Below are 17,500 nucleotides of genomic sequence, written 5' to 3' on the forward strand. Positions count from 1 at the left end.
TGTTGCTGAAGTATTCTATATTCTAAATCGGCCACCTGCGCCTGTAGCCACGTCCATCTGGAGGCCACCCACGACCTGGCTCGGCAGTAACGGTACAACGCTCTCTCACGCCTGGAAGATAAACAAATTGGTGTTAGTCACGGGGAAACACGGCCGACCATTCTCACTACGGAGCTATCGAGAGCGAAAAAAAGGGTTGAGGGGTCTTCGATAAGCTATTGTTTTGTATTGCATTTCCTAATTCGAATACCCTCGATTAAGAAAGGTACAAGGGTCCAATCTCTTTATCAAATATGCACACAATCAACAAAGTATTAAAATAAAATAAAACAAAAATTACTGTCTAGGTCTTTCAAAAATGATCAGCAGTCTGTCAAAGGTTTTTTTCTCCTTAATTAGTCACTCTACAGCTGACACGAATGGCACGCTCAAATAAACAAACAAAAAACAAAATAATAATAATAAAACCCCTGAAAACGAGCCGATACAGTAACCCAACGCCCTTTTTTAAGGACATGTGTATAATGTTTAGATTTACTGTGTTCTAACATTAATAATAATAACGATGAGTCAAAGTTAATAATATGCTAATGAATGCAATAATCCCACACACGAGACCAATAGTAAATTGTTGTTGCTGCGATTGCATGCATATCAATTCATCAGTAACAAGGGCGTAAGTGTCCTGCTAATATCAATAAAACATGTCACTTGCAAAGTTTAAACATTTCATTCACGCTACAAACTTGATACTTGTTACGAAATCAGATTCAAAACAATAAGTATAATCGAATAGAACAAAAATGATAATAATAATTACGACAACAACGAAGAAAACCCAGCGTACATCAGTATATCAGGTGATAATTCCAGTTTCAAAAATACTAAAGTCTAACAATTTTGTTTCCCTCGCAGACCACATCTTCCCGTCGTGGACCGCAGTAGTAATACCTCCTTCAGCGCAATGACAAACACAAAAGCAGACCCGGTTCACACCAGCCTGGGTCACGGACAATCCGGGAGTAACCTTTCGCGTAATCACGATGAAAACAGCAACATTAAATAAATAACTGAGCGAAAAAAACACACTACAAATTGCATCACAAAAATGTGCAATTTGATGTAACAATGAGGAGGAAGAGTAGTAAAAAAAAAAAAAAAAATACTACCACCACTAACCATCAAATTAATAACACTCAATAAAATGGCAATCTAAAAAAGACTTACATAAAAATGCAACGATGACATTGAATTAAGTAGCAACATAAACAAAATGGCAATCCAATGACACACAAGGTCTTCATAGGCGGTGCCGTAAATACAAAGCAACGAATAATGAACCTAATAACAACGGACAATAACGGCTCTTTTTCCCAAACCGTCGGCTTACCCTGCAACTTTTTTTTTAATTCATGGCAACAAGCAGGGACTGAGCTCTCGCAATGCAAACGTCACGGGCACATTCATCATCATTGGCAAAAATTCCAAGAACCGCTAACTTTTAAATGGTAATTCGTTGTCACGGTAAAAAAAAAAAAAAAAAAAAATCCCCCCAAGTTTATTCTATGATTTTATTTCATTAACAAATTTCCAGACCTAAAATTATGAACAGCGCTAAATGGAGTGCGCAGAATTTCGATGCTATTACCCGAACCATTTATTGCTGCAACTGCAATCAAACAATTGTAACAATTATACCAAACCATATGTTGATAATCTAACGAGGCGATTGCAAAATAAGTCTCGCAAAAAGTCAACAAAGCTGCTTAGCCATTAACGACACTGATGATAACGATAATAAAAAAAAATACTAAAATTTCTTTGGCTTACAATCAAATTTCATCCTTGTTACTGCAAACATTACTGCTCAGACCACGATGATCTACAGTGAAAATGAACAGTGCAGATACAACAGCAACAATACAGCTCAAAAAATACAACCGCAATTCACCCTCGGGCAGATGTTCAAAAAGTAGTCCGACTGCGAAAACGAAAATGCCAATGTCGAAGTAGAAGAAGAAATAGAAGGAGAAAAAGAAGAGAAGGGAGCAGAGAAAAAGAAGATGAAGAATAATAATACAAAGAAGAATTAGAGGAAGAGGAAGAAGAAAATAAAAAATATTATAAAGGAAAGAGGTCACAAGCAAGCTAACGAGGCTGAGCCATCACGAAAGGAGCCAGAAGGGGGCCGACGAAGGCAGGCGGTATCGACTTGACGGCGCGGCCCACTCCGACTCCGGCCTCGCTTTTCCGCACCAAATTACTTGCATTCGGTGTTTATCGTTCGTTTTTGCTGCCTCCCGACTTCGGATTCGTAACTGTGAATAGCCATTAGGGCGAGCTGCTTTATCTCAGGGTCCCGAAGTGTTGTGGAGCGACTCGAGGAAAATGACGAGACACTCAAAGAATACGTCGTAAAACCACAAATGAATGCTAATGACCCACAGCAATGCACCCGAACCCGGTTTCCATTCGGCCGGCCTCGCCTCGTCCGATCCCATTTGCTCGAGTATCAAACCCATTCATCATTTGTCCCGCGTAGCTTTCAACAGGCAGTCAACATCAAAATATTTTCACGGTCTGGCACATTCTATAGTTGGAAACACCGGAGTGGCAAAACATATTTTTTTCGCCTCGATAGGAACAACACCCAGTAATTAACGCACAATGCAAGACCGTTATCGCTGCAGTACAGCTGTTGAGTGAATGAAGCGAGCGGATGCAAGACCGAGCTCGATGCGGTATCAATCACGCCGTTATACAAGGTGTGACGGGCTATGCATTTCCCTTTATGAGCTCTCGGGCGATCTTCGCCACCGCACGTCAAGTGGCTGGGTACGCACAGCGAACACACGAGCCCGTTGCACGCGGACGCCGCAGAACGGAGAAAGTTGCCCCGGGCTAGAAGCAATCGGTGTTGGATGAGGCGACTGGCATATCATTGCAGCGCAGTAAAAGTGGAGTAGAGGGGCTTGCTTCACTGCTAGGGAAAGGGCTAATATAAGCTGTTTAGAAAGAAGGTTGCTTCAGACTCGGCTCTACTTTACATAAAATTAATTTCGGAGGGTTAAGTTGTTTGGCGAGGCCGTCGGGGAAGGGGAAATGAAGCCTGTGCTGGAAATTCTACACCCCAGAAGCAGACTTGCAAGCAAAGTTAACACTCTACTTACCCAGCAAAGTAGATGCTAGAAGTTAAGGAAACATAATTATGTAAAGTACCAGTTTTTCATTAAGAGCGACCCCGTTCACGATGCTTGTCCCAGAGGCGGTTCGAATATCTTCTGAAGATTCAGATCACATCAGCTGGGTTTGACGAGGCACTCCCACACCCAACGGCCTTTGCAATTCGCAAACTCAAAGTAAGCGACAGGCTCTAGACTTTCTCACAAATGATTAAACATTAAACAAATATTATCCAAATTTCACACTCCAATATGAAAAAGGTCAGAGCTTCCCTTATTTCTAACATAAGCATATATATGTATTTTTCCCAGCAAGCAAGCCATGTTTATTCAAGCGCTCTTTTCCGTGCGGCAATGCAGATTACACGCACAGCATTAAAAAGTAGTTTGTAGTTTCACCCAAATCCTTCAAAGGTTCAGGGAATGGATAATTAAATTGGATATTCTAAAAAAGTAGAAATTCAATCTCTCTCTCACTCTTACACACACACACACACACACACCCTCAATCGCATTCTCCTATCTCATCAACTAACTCATTAACACCCCCCCCCACCCCACACCAACACACACCAACACACACACAAACACACACCTCCACCGACCCAACGGCCTGCATGAACACCCACTCTCCGGTGCCAGCGATCGACACGAAGTTCTCCCAGCAAGAGCAAGTGTCCCATTCCGCCCAAAGCTGCTTCATGGGCGTACCCTCGACGCTGTGCCACCTTCCATATTCCATCCCTCCTTCACAAGCGTATCTAATTTTCCTTCTAACTCAAAAAACCGCGGGTCTCCCTCCGGCTAAGTGGACGAGGTGCAGCTTAGCTTTTATCTCGAACCAGTCATCCCGCGGCGCATCAAACGCTAGATTCCTTAGCCGTCCGTGAATCACAAATGGTCTTTGATAAATATTCCGATTTTCAAATCTCGCGTTTTACTTGGTAATGAAGTTTCCTAAAAAAAAAGAGAGAAGGAAAAAAAAAGTGTCTTTTTATCTTTCTTTCACGCGAGGTCTTACACTGAAGACCTGATCACGGATGAAAGACGGGCGAGAGAGAGAAAAGGTTCGTTACGAGAGCACGAGGACGCGGGAGCCAAAGGACATCGATACGAACGGCGTCATGGCAACGGGGACGGCGATGAATGGACACTATATGCGAGGGAAAGCTATGGATGTAAGGGCAAAGGCGTTCTCGCGATAGGGACACTGACTACCATGAAGATGTGGCCGAGGGGCACTAAATGGGTTATAATTGAGGCTAACGAACACTCCATGAGAAAAAGGAACTCAATTCACAAATAAAGGTTCATTCCATATCCAAAAAGGGGTGACTTCGCAGTTCGTAATCACCTGGAGTGGCGGGTCATGGTCGGCACCCTTGACTGATTGCAATGATCGATAAGACTTACACTCGCAGAGCACCGCCTAATCTTCTTGAAATCCAGATACTCTTAACGGCGCCGCTCAGTACGCCATAAACTGTGTGGCTACATGAATAACGCTAACTCCTCATTTAACAATGCAGCATTTAACATTTTCACATAAACGACAGTCTATGGCCTGTATCAATTCAAAGACAAAAAGACACAGACACCCACATATATACATTCGTACATGTATGTGTTGTATGTCGTTATCTTCCCTATTGAGTATCCCTGTGAGCCAAGGCCCTCCCCCGCATCCATACACCGAGTTTCCGTTGCCCGAATTCAATCCACACTGCCATTACATGAAGATAAGGCTTCCCATATCTTGTGTTATCTCTTCGTCTTTCCTTTTAAAAATCCCATAGGCCTACATATCCGCCCTACGAAGCACCGACAGGTCCCTTTGGCAAAGAGAACCACAAAAGACTCCACCAAGGACAATAATAACGGCCGGAGAAAGGTCACGCCGCTGCAAAGGTCAGGCGAATGGACGTGGTTAAACAAAACACGCACTTAAAAACTGGGCTCCGCTCTGTGGGGCGAGAAGCATCAGTGACCGGAAGTGGCGATTCCTCCCGTGCTGCGAGCGAAACAGGAGATGACAGGCGGACGGCCGCTGTCTGCAATGCGGTAGGCAAGTCCCGTCTCGCCACCGCCGCCTGGACACCTGTATTCGTCTGCTGCCAACCTGCCACCCCGTCTCTCTTGTGTCACTACACCCGCGCTCGACACTACACCGTCGCCCGGCTGTCCTTTCCACCCGGCAGAAGAAGTATTCCCCTAGACTGCAATTTGCCTCATAATGCCACAAAGAGGGTTTTAATCATTGAAGACCTTATTCCTGTGTCGGTATCAAAATGTCAGCCTTGCATAAATGATAACCTGCTCGTGGCGACAGGAAGCCCGCACGAAAACTTTCCCATTCCGAGGCGCAAAGGGCGGGTCCAGAATCAGGGGGAACTTTTCTTTTCCCTTTTCGATTTCCATGCACGCTATTGCCCGGATGATGTTCGGCAATACAACAGTATCCTGACACAAATATTATCAATTCCCTTGACCCAGTATCCGATGGCTGCCCGCTGGGTTACTGTGTATGCCAAGCTGTCGGGTCACAGCACATCAACAAACCAAACCCATCATAACCCTAGAAGCATTATATAGAAAAGTGTCTATCTGATTATTAACAATATTATTTAGAAAGTTCCCTCCCTCGTTGACCGAATCGAGTTTTCTTAACCTGCATCTCCAACCCGCACCCCTATCTCTATCGCTTCCACCGAGCGACGGGGGAGACGCCCCAGGGGACCGAGGCCGCGAGGAGACCCCTCCCGCAGACCAGGGAACGCTGAATAATCACGGGAAAACCCCCTGCACTGACATCGAAGTGGAAATTGATCCCCGGGCCAATTCCACGGCGCTGCTTGCGAGGACAGGAAGAGGAGACAACAGGCAAGCACTGCAGAAACAGTCTCGCTACAGTGAAATACAAGGCCACGATGGGAGCTGAAAGGGGGAGGGGGTCTTAGAGCAGCTGCCTAGGCCCAAGTGCAGACGTGCCCCGCCCAGCTGTGGCAACAGGGCCCCAAATGCACAAGGCGGCAGGCTTTAATGAGTGCGGGGGATGAAAGGGAAGGGGAAGGGGAAGGGGAAGGGGAAGGGGAAGGGGAAGGGGGAAGGGGGAAGGGGGAAGGGGGAAGGGGGAAGGGGGAAGGGGGAGAGGGAAGGGGAAGGGGGACGGGAGCGGGAAGGAGGGGAAAGGGAAAGTGAGGGAGTGATAAGGGAAGGGGAAGGGGATGGGGACGGGAAAGCAGAAAGAGCGGAAGAGGAGTCGGGAGGGGAACTATCGGGTAAAGGAGATATGAATGACCAAACTGTGCCGAAACAAGCGCGAGACCCCTCCCCCTTCTCTTCCAGGACCGCGTGCGTAGAACCTGCCTCGCCCTTCCTTCCTGGCTAATATTACAACTTGGCAATTCAGTGCTATGAGCACATCTTAATCGGAATTAATGATATGACACAGACGAACACTCCCTCGCTCTACGGCCATTACGGACGCTGGGGATTACTCAAGCTCTGCCTCCGCCGACGAGGAGCCGGGTGCTTGTTCCTGTGCCAAATGTTAATGGCCCAAGTCAAACTAATACACCTCAACCGACAACCCTTATCCGTATGTGTGCGTGCGTGCGTGCATGTGTGTTTATGAGCGAGCGTGTATGTGTGTAGGATTATGTGCGCTCGCGCGTGTGTAATTAAATGTGAGTGTATGCATGCACGCGCGCGTGCGTGTGAGATATTACTCCCTAAAAATTACAAACACGCCAATCCACGAGGACAGACCCAGACGCGCACATGCCAACAGCACAGCGGCGAATCCAACTGCCGATACCTAATTGTGTTCGATCCGCGGCATGCAGCGAAACCTGTTCTCGGGATAATTTAAGGTTCAGGGAAGATTACGCCAAATTCCCATCATTTCCGCACTGGCGAGCGGGCGCACGACCGCACTCGCCACCGATGGGCGTGGCGAGTGGCGGCCGTACCTGCGACTCCAGCGTCCGTCCTCCGTCGACGAGTCCTCCGTCGACGAGTCCTCCGTCGACGAGTCCTCCGTCGACGAGTCCTCCGTCGACGAGTCCTCCGTCGACGAGTCCTCCGTCGACGAGTCCTCCGTCGACGGGTCCTCCGAGTGATGAGCAACCTCGGCGCCCAATCCTTCAACTAGGATTCCCCAAAGGGCGCATCGACTCACTCCAGCATTATTATAGGGCAAGATAGACCTACATACTCTCGATTCGGTGCACGAGGCCTTTCAGCGCGAGCGAGCTACCAGTTTCAGCCCCGAGGATTTAGTCGAACGGAACTGGATACGGATGAGTGGCGAATAAGGCACGTGGAAAGGTCGATGCTGCCACCATCGCCCTTCTCGCCTCCCCCTCCCCTCCCCTCCCCTCCCCTCCCCCTCCCCTCCCCTCCCCTCCCCTCCCCTCCCCTCCCCTCTCCCTCTCCCTCCCCCTACCCTTCTTAGTCTTCTCCTCCTCCATAGCACTTTAAATCCCTTCCGCGCGGGCCACATTATAGTCACATATGAACAATGCAAACATGCATGCACGCAGACGCGAAAACAAACAAACAAACAAACAAACAAACACAAACAAACAAACACACAAACACACACACACAAACACACACACACACACACACACACCAAGAGCTGCACAGGAAGCCCCCGAGTAAGCACAACATCCGCCTCCTTTAATAGACCGATCTTTATTAGGCTAAAAAAGGTAAACATTTTCGGACCCGGCGCGCCACTCCCGCCCCGCTTCCTCTGCCAGCTATCAAAGTATTAGATGCTTCTCCTTGAAAGCAGTAAGCCAGCCTCTCTGTTGGCGCAAGCGCTCCTCTGTCATGACACAAATCCCACGAATGGCTCTGTTCATTTTCATTACTCATTCTATCCATGTGATGGCGATTATTGTCGATGTTAATTACGCTGTAATAATACATCCTGTCAGTGTCCCTAATCTTGCGATTTCATTTCCCGCATGTATATCGCAATACACTTCCTCTCAACGCCTTTTGTTATGTATTGTAACTGCTTATTCACTCAAGGTTCTTACATTGAAATTACATGTCCCATCATAGTCACTGCATACTGTGATTACTAATCCTATCAATGTCCCTGAACATTGTAATTATATATCCTATCATAGTCCATTTCCATTATAATTACACAATCTATCTATATCCTTTCAATGTAATTTCACTGTAATCAAACATGTTATCAATGTCCCTGCATAAACTAACAACACATCCAATCAATGCGCCTCTGCAAAATGAAATAGATAAAGATATATCTTTTTACCAAGGTGACACGTTTACAATGCGGTATTCCCTCGTAACGTTTGCGCGAGCCCGTGCTGTGACCTTCAGATGAAATGATGCAGCAAAGTAAAAAATATATCTCCTCTCTTGCACGAGAAAACGATAAACCCAGTTGCACAGCCACCTGCCACTCCCGCCATGCCTGCTCGGCCAAATTTACGATGGTGCCCCCTCCTCGTCTTTCCTTCCTCCCTCCCCCCTCCCTCCCTCCCATCCATCCACCCTCCCCTCCCTCCCTCCCTCCCTCCACCCAACGTCCCCTCCGCTCCCCTCCTCTCCTCTCTTCTCTCACCCACTCACCTACTTCTCCTTCCCTCCAATACTCCCGCCCTCCCTAATCCTTCTCCTCTTCTTCTTTCCTCTTCCCTCCTCTTCGTTCCTCCCCTCTTCCCTCTTCTTCGTTCCTCCCCTCTTCCCTCTTCTTCGTTCCTCCCCTCTTCCCTCTTCTTCGTTCCTCCCCTCTTCCCTCTTCTTCGTTCCTCCCCTCTTCCCTCTTCTTCGTTCCTCCCCTCTTCCCTCTTCTTCGTTCCTCCCCTCTTCCCTCTTCTTCGTTCCTCCCCTCTTCCCTCTTCTTCGTTCCTCCCCTCTTCCCTCTTCTTCGTTCCTCCCCTCTTCCCTCTTCTTCGTTCCTCCCCTCTTCCCTCTTCTTCGTTCCTCCCCTCTTCCCTCCTCTTCGTTCCTCCCCTCTTCCCTCTTCTTCGTTCCTCCCCTCTTCCCTCTTCTTCGTTCCTCCCCTCTTCCCTCTTCTTCGTTCCTCCCCTCTTCCCTCTTCTTCGTTCCTCCCCTCTTCCCTCTTCTTCGTTCCTCCCCTCTTCCCTCTTCTTCGTTCCTCCCCTCTTCCCTCCTCTTCGTTCCTCCCCTCTTCCCTCTTCTTCGTTCCTCCCCTCTTCCCTCTTCTTCGTTCCTCCCCCTCTTCCCTCCTCTTCGTTCCTCCCCTCTTCCCTCTTCTTCGTTCCTCCCCTCTTCCCTCTTCTTCGTTCCTCCCCTCTTCCCTCTTCTTCGTTCCTCCCCTCTTCCCTCTTCTTCGTTCCTCCCCTCTTCCCTCCTCTTCGTTCCTCCCCTCTTCCCTCCTCTTCGTTCCTCCCCTCTTCCCTCTTCTTCGTTCCTCCCCTCTTCCCTCCTCTTCGTTCCTCCCCTCTTCCCTCTTCTTCGTTCCTCCCCTCTTCCCTCCTCTTCGTTCCTCCCCTCTTCCCTCTTCTTCGTTCCTCCCCTCTTCCCTCCTCTTCGTTCCTCCCCTCTTCCCTCCTCTTCGTTCCTCCCCTCTTCCCTCTTCATCGTTCCTCCCCTCTTCCCTCTTCTTCGTTCCTCCCCTCTTCCCTCCTCTTCGTTCCTCTCCTCTTCGTTCCTCTCCTCTTCCCTCCTCTTCCTTCCCCCTCCCTCCTCTTCCCTCCTCTTCCTTCCCCCTCCCTCCTCTTCCCTCCTCTTCCCCCCCCTCCTCTCCCTTGCCCACGCGCCCCGCCGCTCCTTCCCGCAACTCTCGGCCTCCGATCCCGGCGAAGGGACTCAGCAGGGGAGGGCGGCCGGAGGAGCACGCCTTCGCGGCCCGTTGCTGCGCCACACGGGAGAATTCGGCCGGAAGGAGGCGACGAAGGAGGCGTGCCACAGTGTGAAACCGAGGCACTGTTTCTCTTTCAAACACGTTCGGGATGATGAATTTGTTTTTCTTTTTCTTCTTCTTTTTAAGCCTCGGAATGGGCATCGGTCAGCCAACGGACGGAGTAGATAATGCTTAAAATTAGCCGGAGGGACCCCCCTCTGAGGACGCGAGGACAGAGGGGGGGGGGGGGGGACGTGTGTGTGTGTGTGTGCGTGTGTGTGTGTGTGTGTGTGTGTGTGTGTGTGTGTGTGTGTGTGTGTGTGTGTGTGTGTGTGTGTGTGTGTGTGTGTGTGTGTGTGTGCGCGTGTGTGTGTGTGTGTGTGTGTGTGTGTGTGTGTGTGTGTGTGTGTGTGTGTGTGTGTGCGCGCGCGTATGTATGAGTGCGTGCGTGTGCGCGTATGTAAATACACCGCATGTGCGTTAATGCGTGAGCCCATGGGGGGGGGGAGGGGGGGGCATGCCAGTATTCCTCTCGCCCTGATCTCGGCAACTGCATCACAAAGCCTGGGCTGATCCCGCGAGTCTGGCCCGGCCGCGATCACTCCAGCAGAGAGGCGGCCCCGCCACGCGGAATCGCCCCGCGCTTCCCAGAATCGAACACCCTCGGGTCACGCCTCGCCTCCGTCATCGCAAGGGGCCGAAATGTAGCGTCTACGCCGTCCTTCGGTCTCGACGATGCCTCGCCAACCTCAAAGCCTTTCCTATGCCTCTCAGCGCACTCCCCCATCCTCACAGCATGCCCTTTTATGCCTTTCACTCCACCCCGAAACTTCTCGGCAACGTTCATAACTCCTACTCTACTTCCCAAAAATGCTGCCTTCCGTTCCAATTAAACAGGTGTAGTCAGCAGCAGCATTAGAGTATCACAAAATTCAATCTTATAATAATAAAAATAATAATTATAAATCTATGTCAATTTAACCTCCAGGAAAATGACACCCAAGAGTCGGTCTATAACTTCCGAAGGGAGAGAGAGGGAGAGGGAGAGGGAGAGGGAGAGGGAGAGGGAGAGGGAGAGGGAGAGGGAGAGGGAGAGGGAGAGGGAGAGGAAGAGGGGGGAGAGAGAGAGAGAGAGAGAGAGAGAGAGAGAGAGAGAGAGAGAGGAGAGAGAGAGAGAGAGAGAGAGAGAGAGAGAGAGAGAGGAGGGGGAGAAAGAGAGACAGACAGACAAACGGAAGTCGGAGCCCAATGTAGGCGAAAACCTCGTGCCGCAGACACATGAAAACGTATGAAAATCTATAAATAAACAAATAAAAAGTTTCTCCGTACGAGCTGTAGCAATGTCACGGCCGAAAATGCTTTATTTATCAGTTATTTTTTCATTATTATTATTTTTTTTTTTTTAGTCAGACAGAGAATGCAATTACTTCCCTTTGGGACGACAGGAAGTAAGGCCGCTTTTGGGTAGATGACAACTTGCATAATATCAACATTTATTAAGAACACAATTTGTTTTTTATTGTGTGTGTGTGTGTGTGTGTGTGTGTGTGTGTGTGTGTGTGTGTGTGTGTGTGTGTGTGTGTGTGTATACGTATGTAATTAAATAAGTATATGCAAAAAGCAGTAAACAGATAACGGATATTTCACTTCTCAGGATCACACTTGTCGAATTCTCCTCCCCAACAAGGAGCGCTCGTCCAGCGAAAACTCGCGAGGAGCCTTTTAAAAGGTCGCCGCCAACTTCTCGCTCGATCCCTTGCTGATCCTCACCTCGGCCTCACTTCGGCCTCCCTCCATCCCGCTGCCTCAGCTGCCGGCTCGAGAGAGAGGCGGGTTTCCCAAACATCGATGTTAACTTACACGCACACTCACGCAGACACGCACAGACACGCACAGACACACGCACACGCGTACGCGCGCACAGACACACACACACACACACACACACACACACACACACACACACACACACACACACACACACACACACACACACAAATATTTGGCAAAGAAAACTCGAATTAGGGGAAAATGTCAACCCGGCCATCACACGCACGTAATGGCCAGTTTCATCAATTCTAACCAAGCAGTTTCGCCGCTGGCTTGCTTATGTGATTTCTTTTTTCACTCTACTTTGATGTTGCCACTGATTGCCAACATCTGCTCATATTTATTACATCTGAAAACGAGCAAAGCATTTCCTCTCTCCCACGTTATATACCTAGCCTATCTAGATAAACATAAGCACTCGGATGCGTTTGTATGTCTGTGTATGTGTATAAATATAGGTATTTATGTATGTGTGTGTGTGTGTGTGTATGTGTGTATGTGTGTATGTGTGTATGTGTGTATGTGTGTATGTGTGTATGTGTGTCTGTATGTATGTATGTATGTATGTATGTATGTATGTATGTATGTATGTATGTATGTATGTATGTATGTATGCATGCATGTGTATGCGTGCGAGTGCGTGCGTGCCTACATATTCCTACAAACGTAATTTCTACAAACAAGCATACTCATCTATTTACCGATGCAAATTTGGAAACTCGAAAGAAAGCTGGAGACATTCCTTGAGCTCAGGAAGGACAAAACGCAGTGAAGACACTACAAAGACAACCTCGTCACAGGAAGGAAGGAAGGAAGGAAGGAAGGAAGGAAGGAAGGAAGGAAGGAAGGAAGGTAGGAAGGAAAGAGGGACGGAAAAAAAGGAGGAAGGGGAAGGAGAGAGGAAAGAGGGACGGAAAGAAAGGAAGGACAGAATGAAAGAAAAGAAAAAAGAAAGAAAAAAAACCTCATCACCCACACTGCAAACCAGCTTCGCCAACAGCCAGGCCATGTATACTCAACCCGAAACAATAACAGCGTGTCCCGAAACAAAAATAAATAAATAAATAAATAAATAAATAAATAAATAAATAAACAAATAAACAAAATAAAATATTCACAACGCCACTGGCTGTCCCCTCCACAAGGGCGCCGCAAGAAACAAGCCCTGATCGGGAAATTCTCACCACACCTTGCCGTGACCTTTCCAATAAGGTGTCATCGCCTCCCGGACGACACAATTCCAAGCACTGTTATTGCATTAAAGCGTCTCTGCGGCCGGGCTATTAAAGCGACGGTTGGAGAGGGAAAGGGAAGGGGATTCGAGGGGAAGGGGAAGGGGATACGAGGGGAAGGGGAAGGGGATACGAGGGGAAGGGGAAGGGATACGAGGTGAAGGGGAAGGGGATACGAGGGGAAGGGGAAGGGGATACGAGGGGAAGGGGAAGGGGATACGAGGGGAAGGGGAAGGGGATACGAGGGGAAGGGGAAGGGGATACGAGGGGAAGGGGAAGGGATACGAGGTGAAGGGGAAGGGGATACGAGGGGAAGGGGAAGGGGATACGAGGGGAAGGGGAAGGGGGTATGAGGGGAAGGGGAAGGGGATACGAGGGGAAGGGGAAGGGGGTATGAGGGGAAGGGGATACGAGGGGAAGGGGAAGGGGATACGAGGGGAAGGGGAAGGGGATACGAGGGGAAGGGGAAGGGGATACGAGGGGAAGGGGAAGGGGATACGAGGGGAAGGGGAAGGGGGTATGAGGGGAAGGGGAAGGGGATACGAGGGGAAGGGGAAGGGGGTATGAGGGGAAGGGGATACGAGGGGAAGGGGAAGGGGATACGAGGGGAAGGGGAAGGGGATACGAGGGGAAGGGGAAGGGGATACGAGGGGAAGGGGAAGGGGATACGAGGGGAAGGGGAAGGGGAAGGGGATACGAGGGGAAGGGGAAGGGGAAGGGGATACGAGGGGAAGGGGAAGGGGAAGGGGATAGGAGGGGAAGGGGAAGGGGAAGGGGATACGAGGGGAAGGGGAAGGGGAAGGGGATACGAGGGGAAGGGGAAGGGGAAGGGGAAGGGGATACGAGGGGAAGGGGAAGGGGATACGAGGGGAAGGGGAAGGGGAAGGGGAAGGGGAAGGGGAAGGGGAAGGGGATACGAGGGGAAGGGGAAGGGGAAGGGGAAGGGGATACGAGGGGAAGGGGAAGGGGATACGAGGGGAAGGGGAAGGGGAAGGGGAAGGGGATACGAGGGGAAGGGGAAGGGGAAGGGGAAGGGGATACGAGGGGAAGGGGAAGGGGAAGGGGAAGGGGATACGAGGGGAAGGGGAAGGGGATACGAGGGGAAGGGGAAGGGGAAGGGGATACGAGGGGAAGGGGAAGGGGAAGGGGAAGGGGATACGAGGGGAAGGGGAAGGGGAAGGGGATACGAGGGGAAGGGGAAGGGGAAGGGGAAGGGGATACGAGGGGAAGGGGAAGGGGATACGAGGGGAAGGGGAAGGGGAAGGGGAAGGGGATACGAGGGGAAGGGGATACGAGGGGAAGGGGAAGGGGAAGGGGAAGGGGATACGAGGGGAAGGGGAAGGGGATACGAGGGGAAGGGGAAGGGGAAGGGGAAGGGGATACGAGGGGAAGGGGAAGGGGATACGAGGGGAAGGGGAAGGGGATACGAGGGGAAGGGGAAGGGGATACGAGGGGAAGGGGAAGGGGAAGGGGAAGGGGATACGAGGGGAAGGGGAAGGGGAAGGGGAAGGGGATACGAGGGGAAGGGGAAGGGGAAGGGGATACGAGGGGAAGGGGAAGGGGAAGGGGATACGAGGGGAAGGGGAAGGGGAAGGGGATACGAGGGGAAGGGGAAGGGGAAGGGGAAGGGGATACGAGGGGAAGGGGAAGGGGATACGAGGGGAAGGGGAAGGGGAAGGGGAAGGGGATACGAGGGGAAGGGGAAGGGGAAGGGGAAGGGGATACGAGGGGAAGGGGAAGGGGATACGAGGGGAAGGGGAAGGGGAAGGGGATACGAGGGGAAGGGGAAGGGGAAGGGGAAGGGGATACGAGGGGAAGGGGAAGGGGATACGAGGGGAAGGGGAAGGGGAAGGGGAAGGGGATACGAGGGGAAGGGGAAGGGGAAGGGGAAGGGGATACGAGGGGAAGGGGAAGGGGATACGAGGGGAAGGGGAAGGGAACGGGGATACGAGGGGAAGGGGAAGGGGATACGAGGGGAAGGGGAAGGGGAAGGGGATACGAGGGGAAGGGGAAGGGGAAGGGGATACGAGGGGAAGGGGAAGGGGAAGGGGATACGAGGGGAAAGGGGAAGGGGAAGGGGAAGGGGATACGAGGGGAAGGGGAAGGGGAAGGGGATACGAGGGGAAGGGGAAGGGGATACGAGGGGAAGGGGAAGGGGAAGGGGCTACGAGGAGAAGGGGTAGGGGATACGAGGGGAAGGGGAAGGGGAAGGGGACTACAGGGGAAGGGGAAGGGTGATACGAGGGGAAGGGGTCAAGGGACGGGGAAGGGATACGAGGGGAAGGGGAAGGGGAAGGGGATACGAGGGGAAGGGGAGGAAGGGGAAGGGGATACGAGGGGAAAGGGGAAAGGGGAAGGGGATACGAGGGGAAGGGGAAGGGGAAGGGGAAGGGGATACGAGGGGAAGGGGAAGGGGATACGAGGGGAAGGGGAAGGGAAGGGGAAGGGGATACGAGGGGAAGGGGAAGGGGAAGGGGGAAGGGGATACGAGGGGAAGGGGAAGGGGATACGAGGGGAAGGGGAAGGGGAAGGGGTACGAGGGGAAGGGGAAGGGGATACGAGGGGAAGGGGAAGGGGAAGGGGATACGAGGGGGAAGGGGAAGGGGAAGGGGATACGAGGGGAAGGGGAAGGGGAAGGGGATACGAGGGGAAGGGGAAGGGGAAGGGGATACGAGGGGAAGGGGAAGGGGAAGGGGAAGGGGATACGAGGGGAAGGGGAAGGGGATACGAGGGGAAGGGGAAGGGGAAGGGGATACGAGGGGAAGGGGGAAGGGGATACGAGGGGAAGGGAAGGGGAAGGGGATACGAGGGGAAGGGGAAGGGGAAGGGGATACGAGGGGAAGGGGAAGGGGAAGGGGATACGAGGGGAAGGGGAAGGGGAAGGGGAAGGGGATACGAGGGGAAGGGGAAGGGGAAGGGGATACGAGGGGAAGGGGAAGGGGAAGGGGATACGAGGGGAAGGGGAAGGGGAAGGGGATACGAGGGGAAGGGGAAGGGGAAGGGGAAGGGGATACGAGGGGAAGGGGAAGGGGAAGGGGATACGAGGGGAAGGGGAAGGGGAAGGGGATACGAGGGGAAGGGGAAGGGGAAGGGGAAGGGGATACGAGGGGAAGGGGAAGGGGATACGAGGGGAAGGGGAAGGGGAAGGGGATACGAGGGGAAGGGGAAGGGGAAGGGGAAGGGGATACGAGGGGAAGGGGAAGGGGATACGAGGGGAAGGGGAAGGGGAAGGGGATACGAGGGGAAGGGGAAGGGGAAGGGGAAGGGGATACGAGGGGAAGGGGAAGGGATACGAGGGGAAGGGGAAGGGATATGAGGGGAAGGGGAAGGGATATGAGGGGAAGGGGAGGGGATATGAGGGGAAGGGGAGGGGGAAGAGGATATGAGGGGAAGGGGAGGGGGAAGGGGATATGAGGGGAAGGGGAAGGGGAAATGGAAGGGGAAGTGAGGGGAAATGGAAGGGGATGTGAGGGGAAGGGGAAATGAGGGGAAAGGGAAGGGGATATGAGGGGAAGGAGGGGAAAGGAAGGGAAAGGAAGAAAAGAGGAAGGAAAAACAAAAAGAATGGGAAAGGAAGACGCGGAGAATAAAATCGACATGGCACAGCTCCCACGCACAACGCCCAGCACCCTCGTTCCCCCCAATGACCTATCCCAAGACAGGAGACACGCCCACGCACGCGCCGCTGACTGAACGCCGCATCAGCTGGGGCGTAGGGCGACTCCCCGCGGCGGACGGGCACCGAATCTGGGGCTGGGGTCGTGCCTGGCGCTTCTCGGCGTTACGGCAGGCGTCCTCCTAAGCGAAGAGGGCAGGGAGACATCTCTCTCTCTCCTTCCTCTTTTTCTTTTTTTCTCTCTGTCCTCTTATTTATTACATATATATCCAAATATGCAATATAAAATTATATATATATATATATATATATATATATATATATATATCTGTATATGTAAATATTACATATATGTATAAACAAATATATAATATATGTAAACATAAATATCATATTTATCAATATTCTATATATAAATAATATTACATATATATATATATATATTATATATACACATACATATACAAATATATAATTTATATACATACATATATATGTATAAATATATAACATATATTATATTATATATATATACAAATATATATATGTTTATATATATACATATATATATTATATAGGTTTGTATGTTATATATGTGTATATATCTTAAATATATGTATATATTCATATATATGTAATAATTACACATATATATACATATGTTTACATATACACAAATATTATGTATGTTATGTATAATAAAACTATAAACAAATAACAATTGTAGATAATATAGATATATATTTCTATAATATAAACATACATAAACAAAATATATATTTTATAT

General features: G+C 50.4%; 1 protein-coding gene across 2 annotated transcripts in view; it reads right to left on the minus strand.

Annotated features, from left to right (window-relative positions):
* The window catches only part of LOC125047076 (KAT8 regulatory NSL complex subunit 1-like), an 87,356-nt gene that overhangs the window by 21,408 nt on the left and 48,448 nt on the right, over positions 1–17,500 (minus strand). For both annotated transcript variants that reach the window (XM_047645172.1, XM_047645173.1), the window contains exon 3: positions 1–111. This exon is cut by the window's left edge and continues 12 nt beyond it. In XM_047645172.1, the coding sequence (XP_047501128.1) occupies positions 1–111 (111 nt within the window). The remainder of the gene's footprint in view (positions 112–17,500) is intronic.

This window comes from Penaeus chinensis, chromosome 40 (assembly GCF_019202785.1).
Source record: "Penaeus chinensis breed Huanghai No. 1 chromosome 40, ASM1920278v2, whole genome shotgun sequence".
Taxonomy (NCBI): Eukaryota; Metazoa; Arthropoda; class Malacostraca; order Decapoda; family Penaeidae; genus Penaeus; species Penaeus chinensis.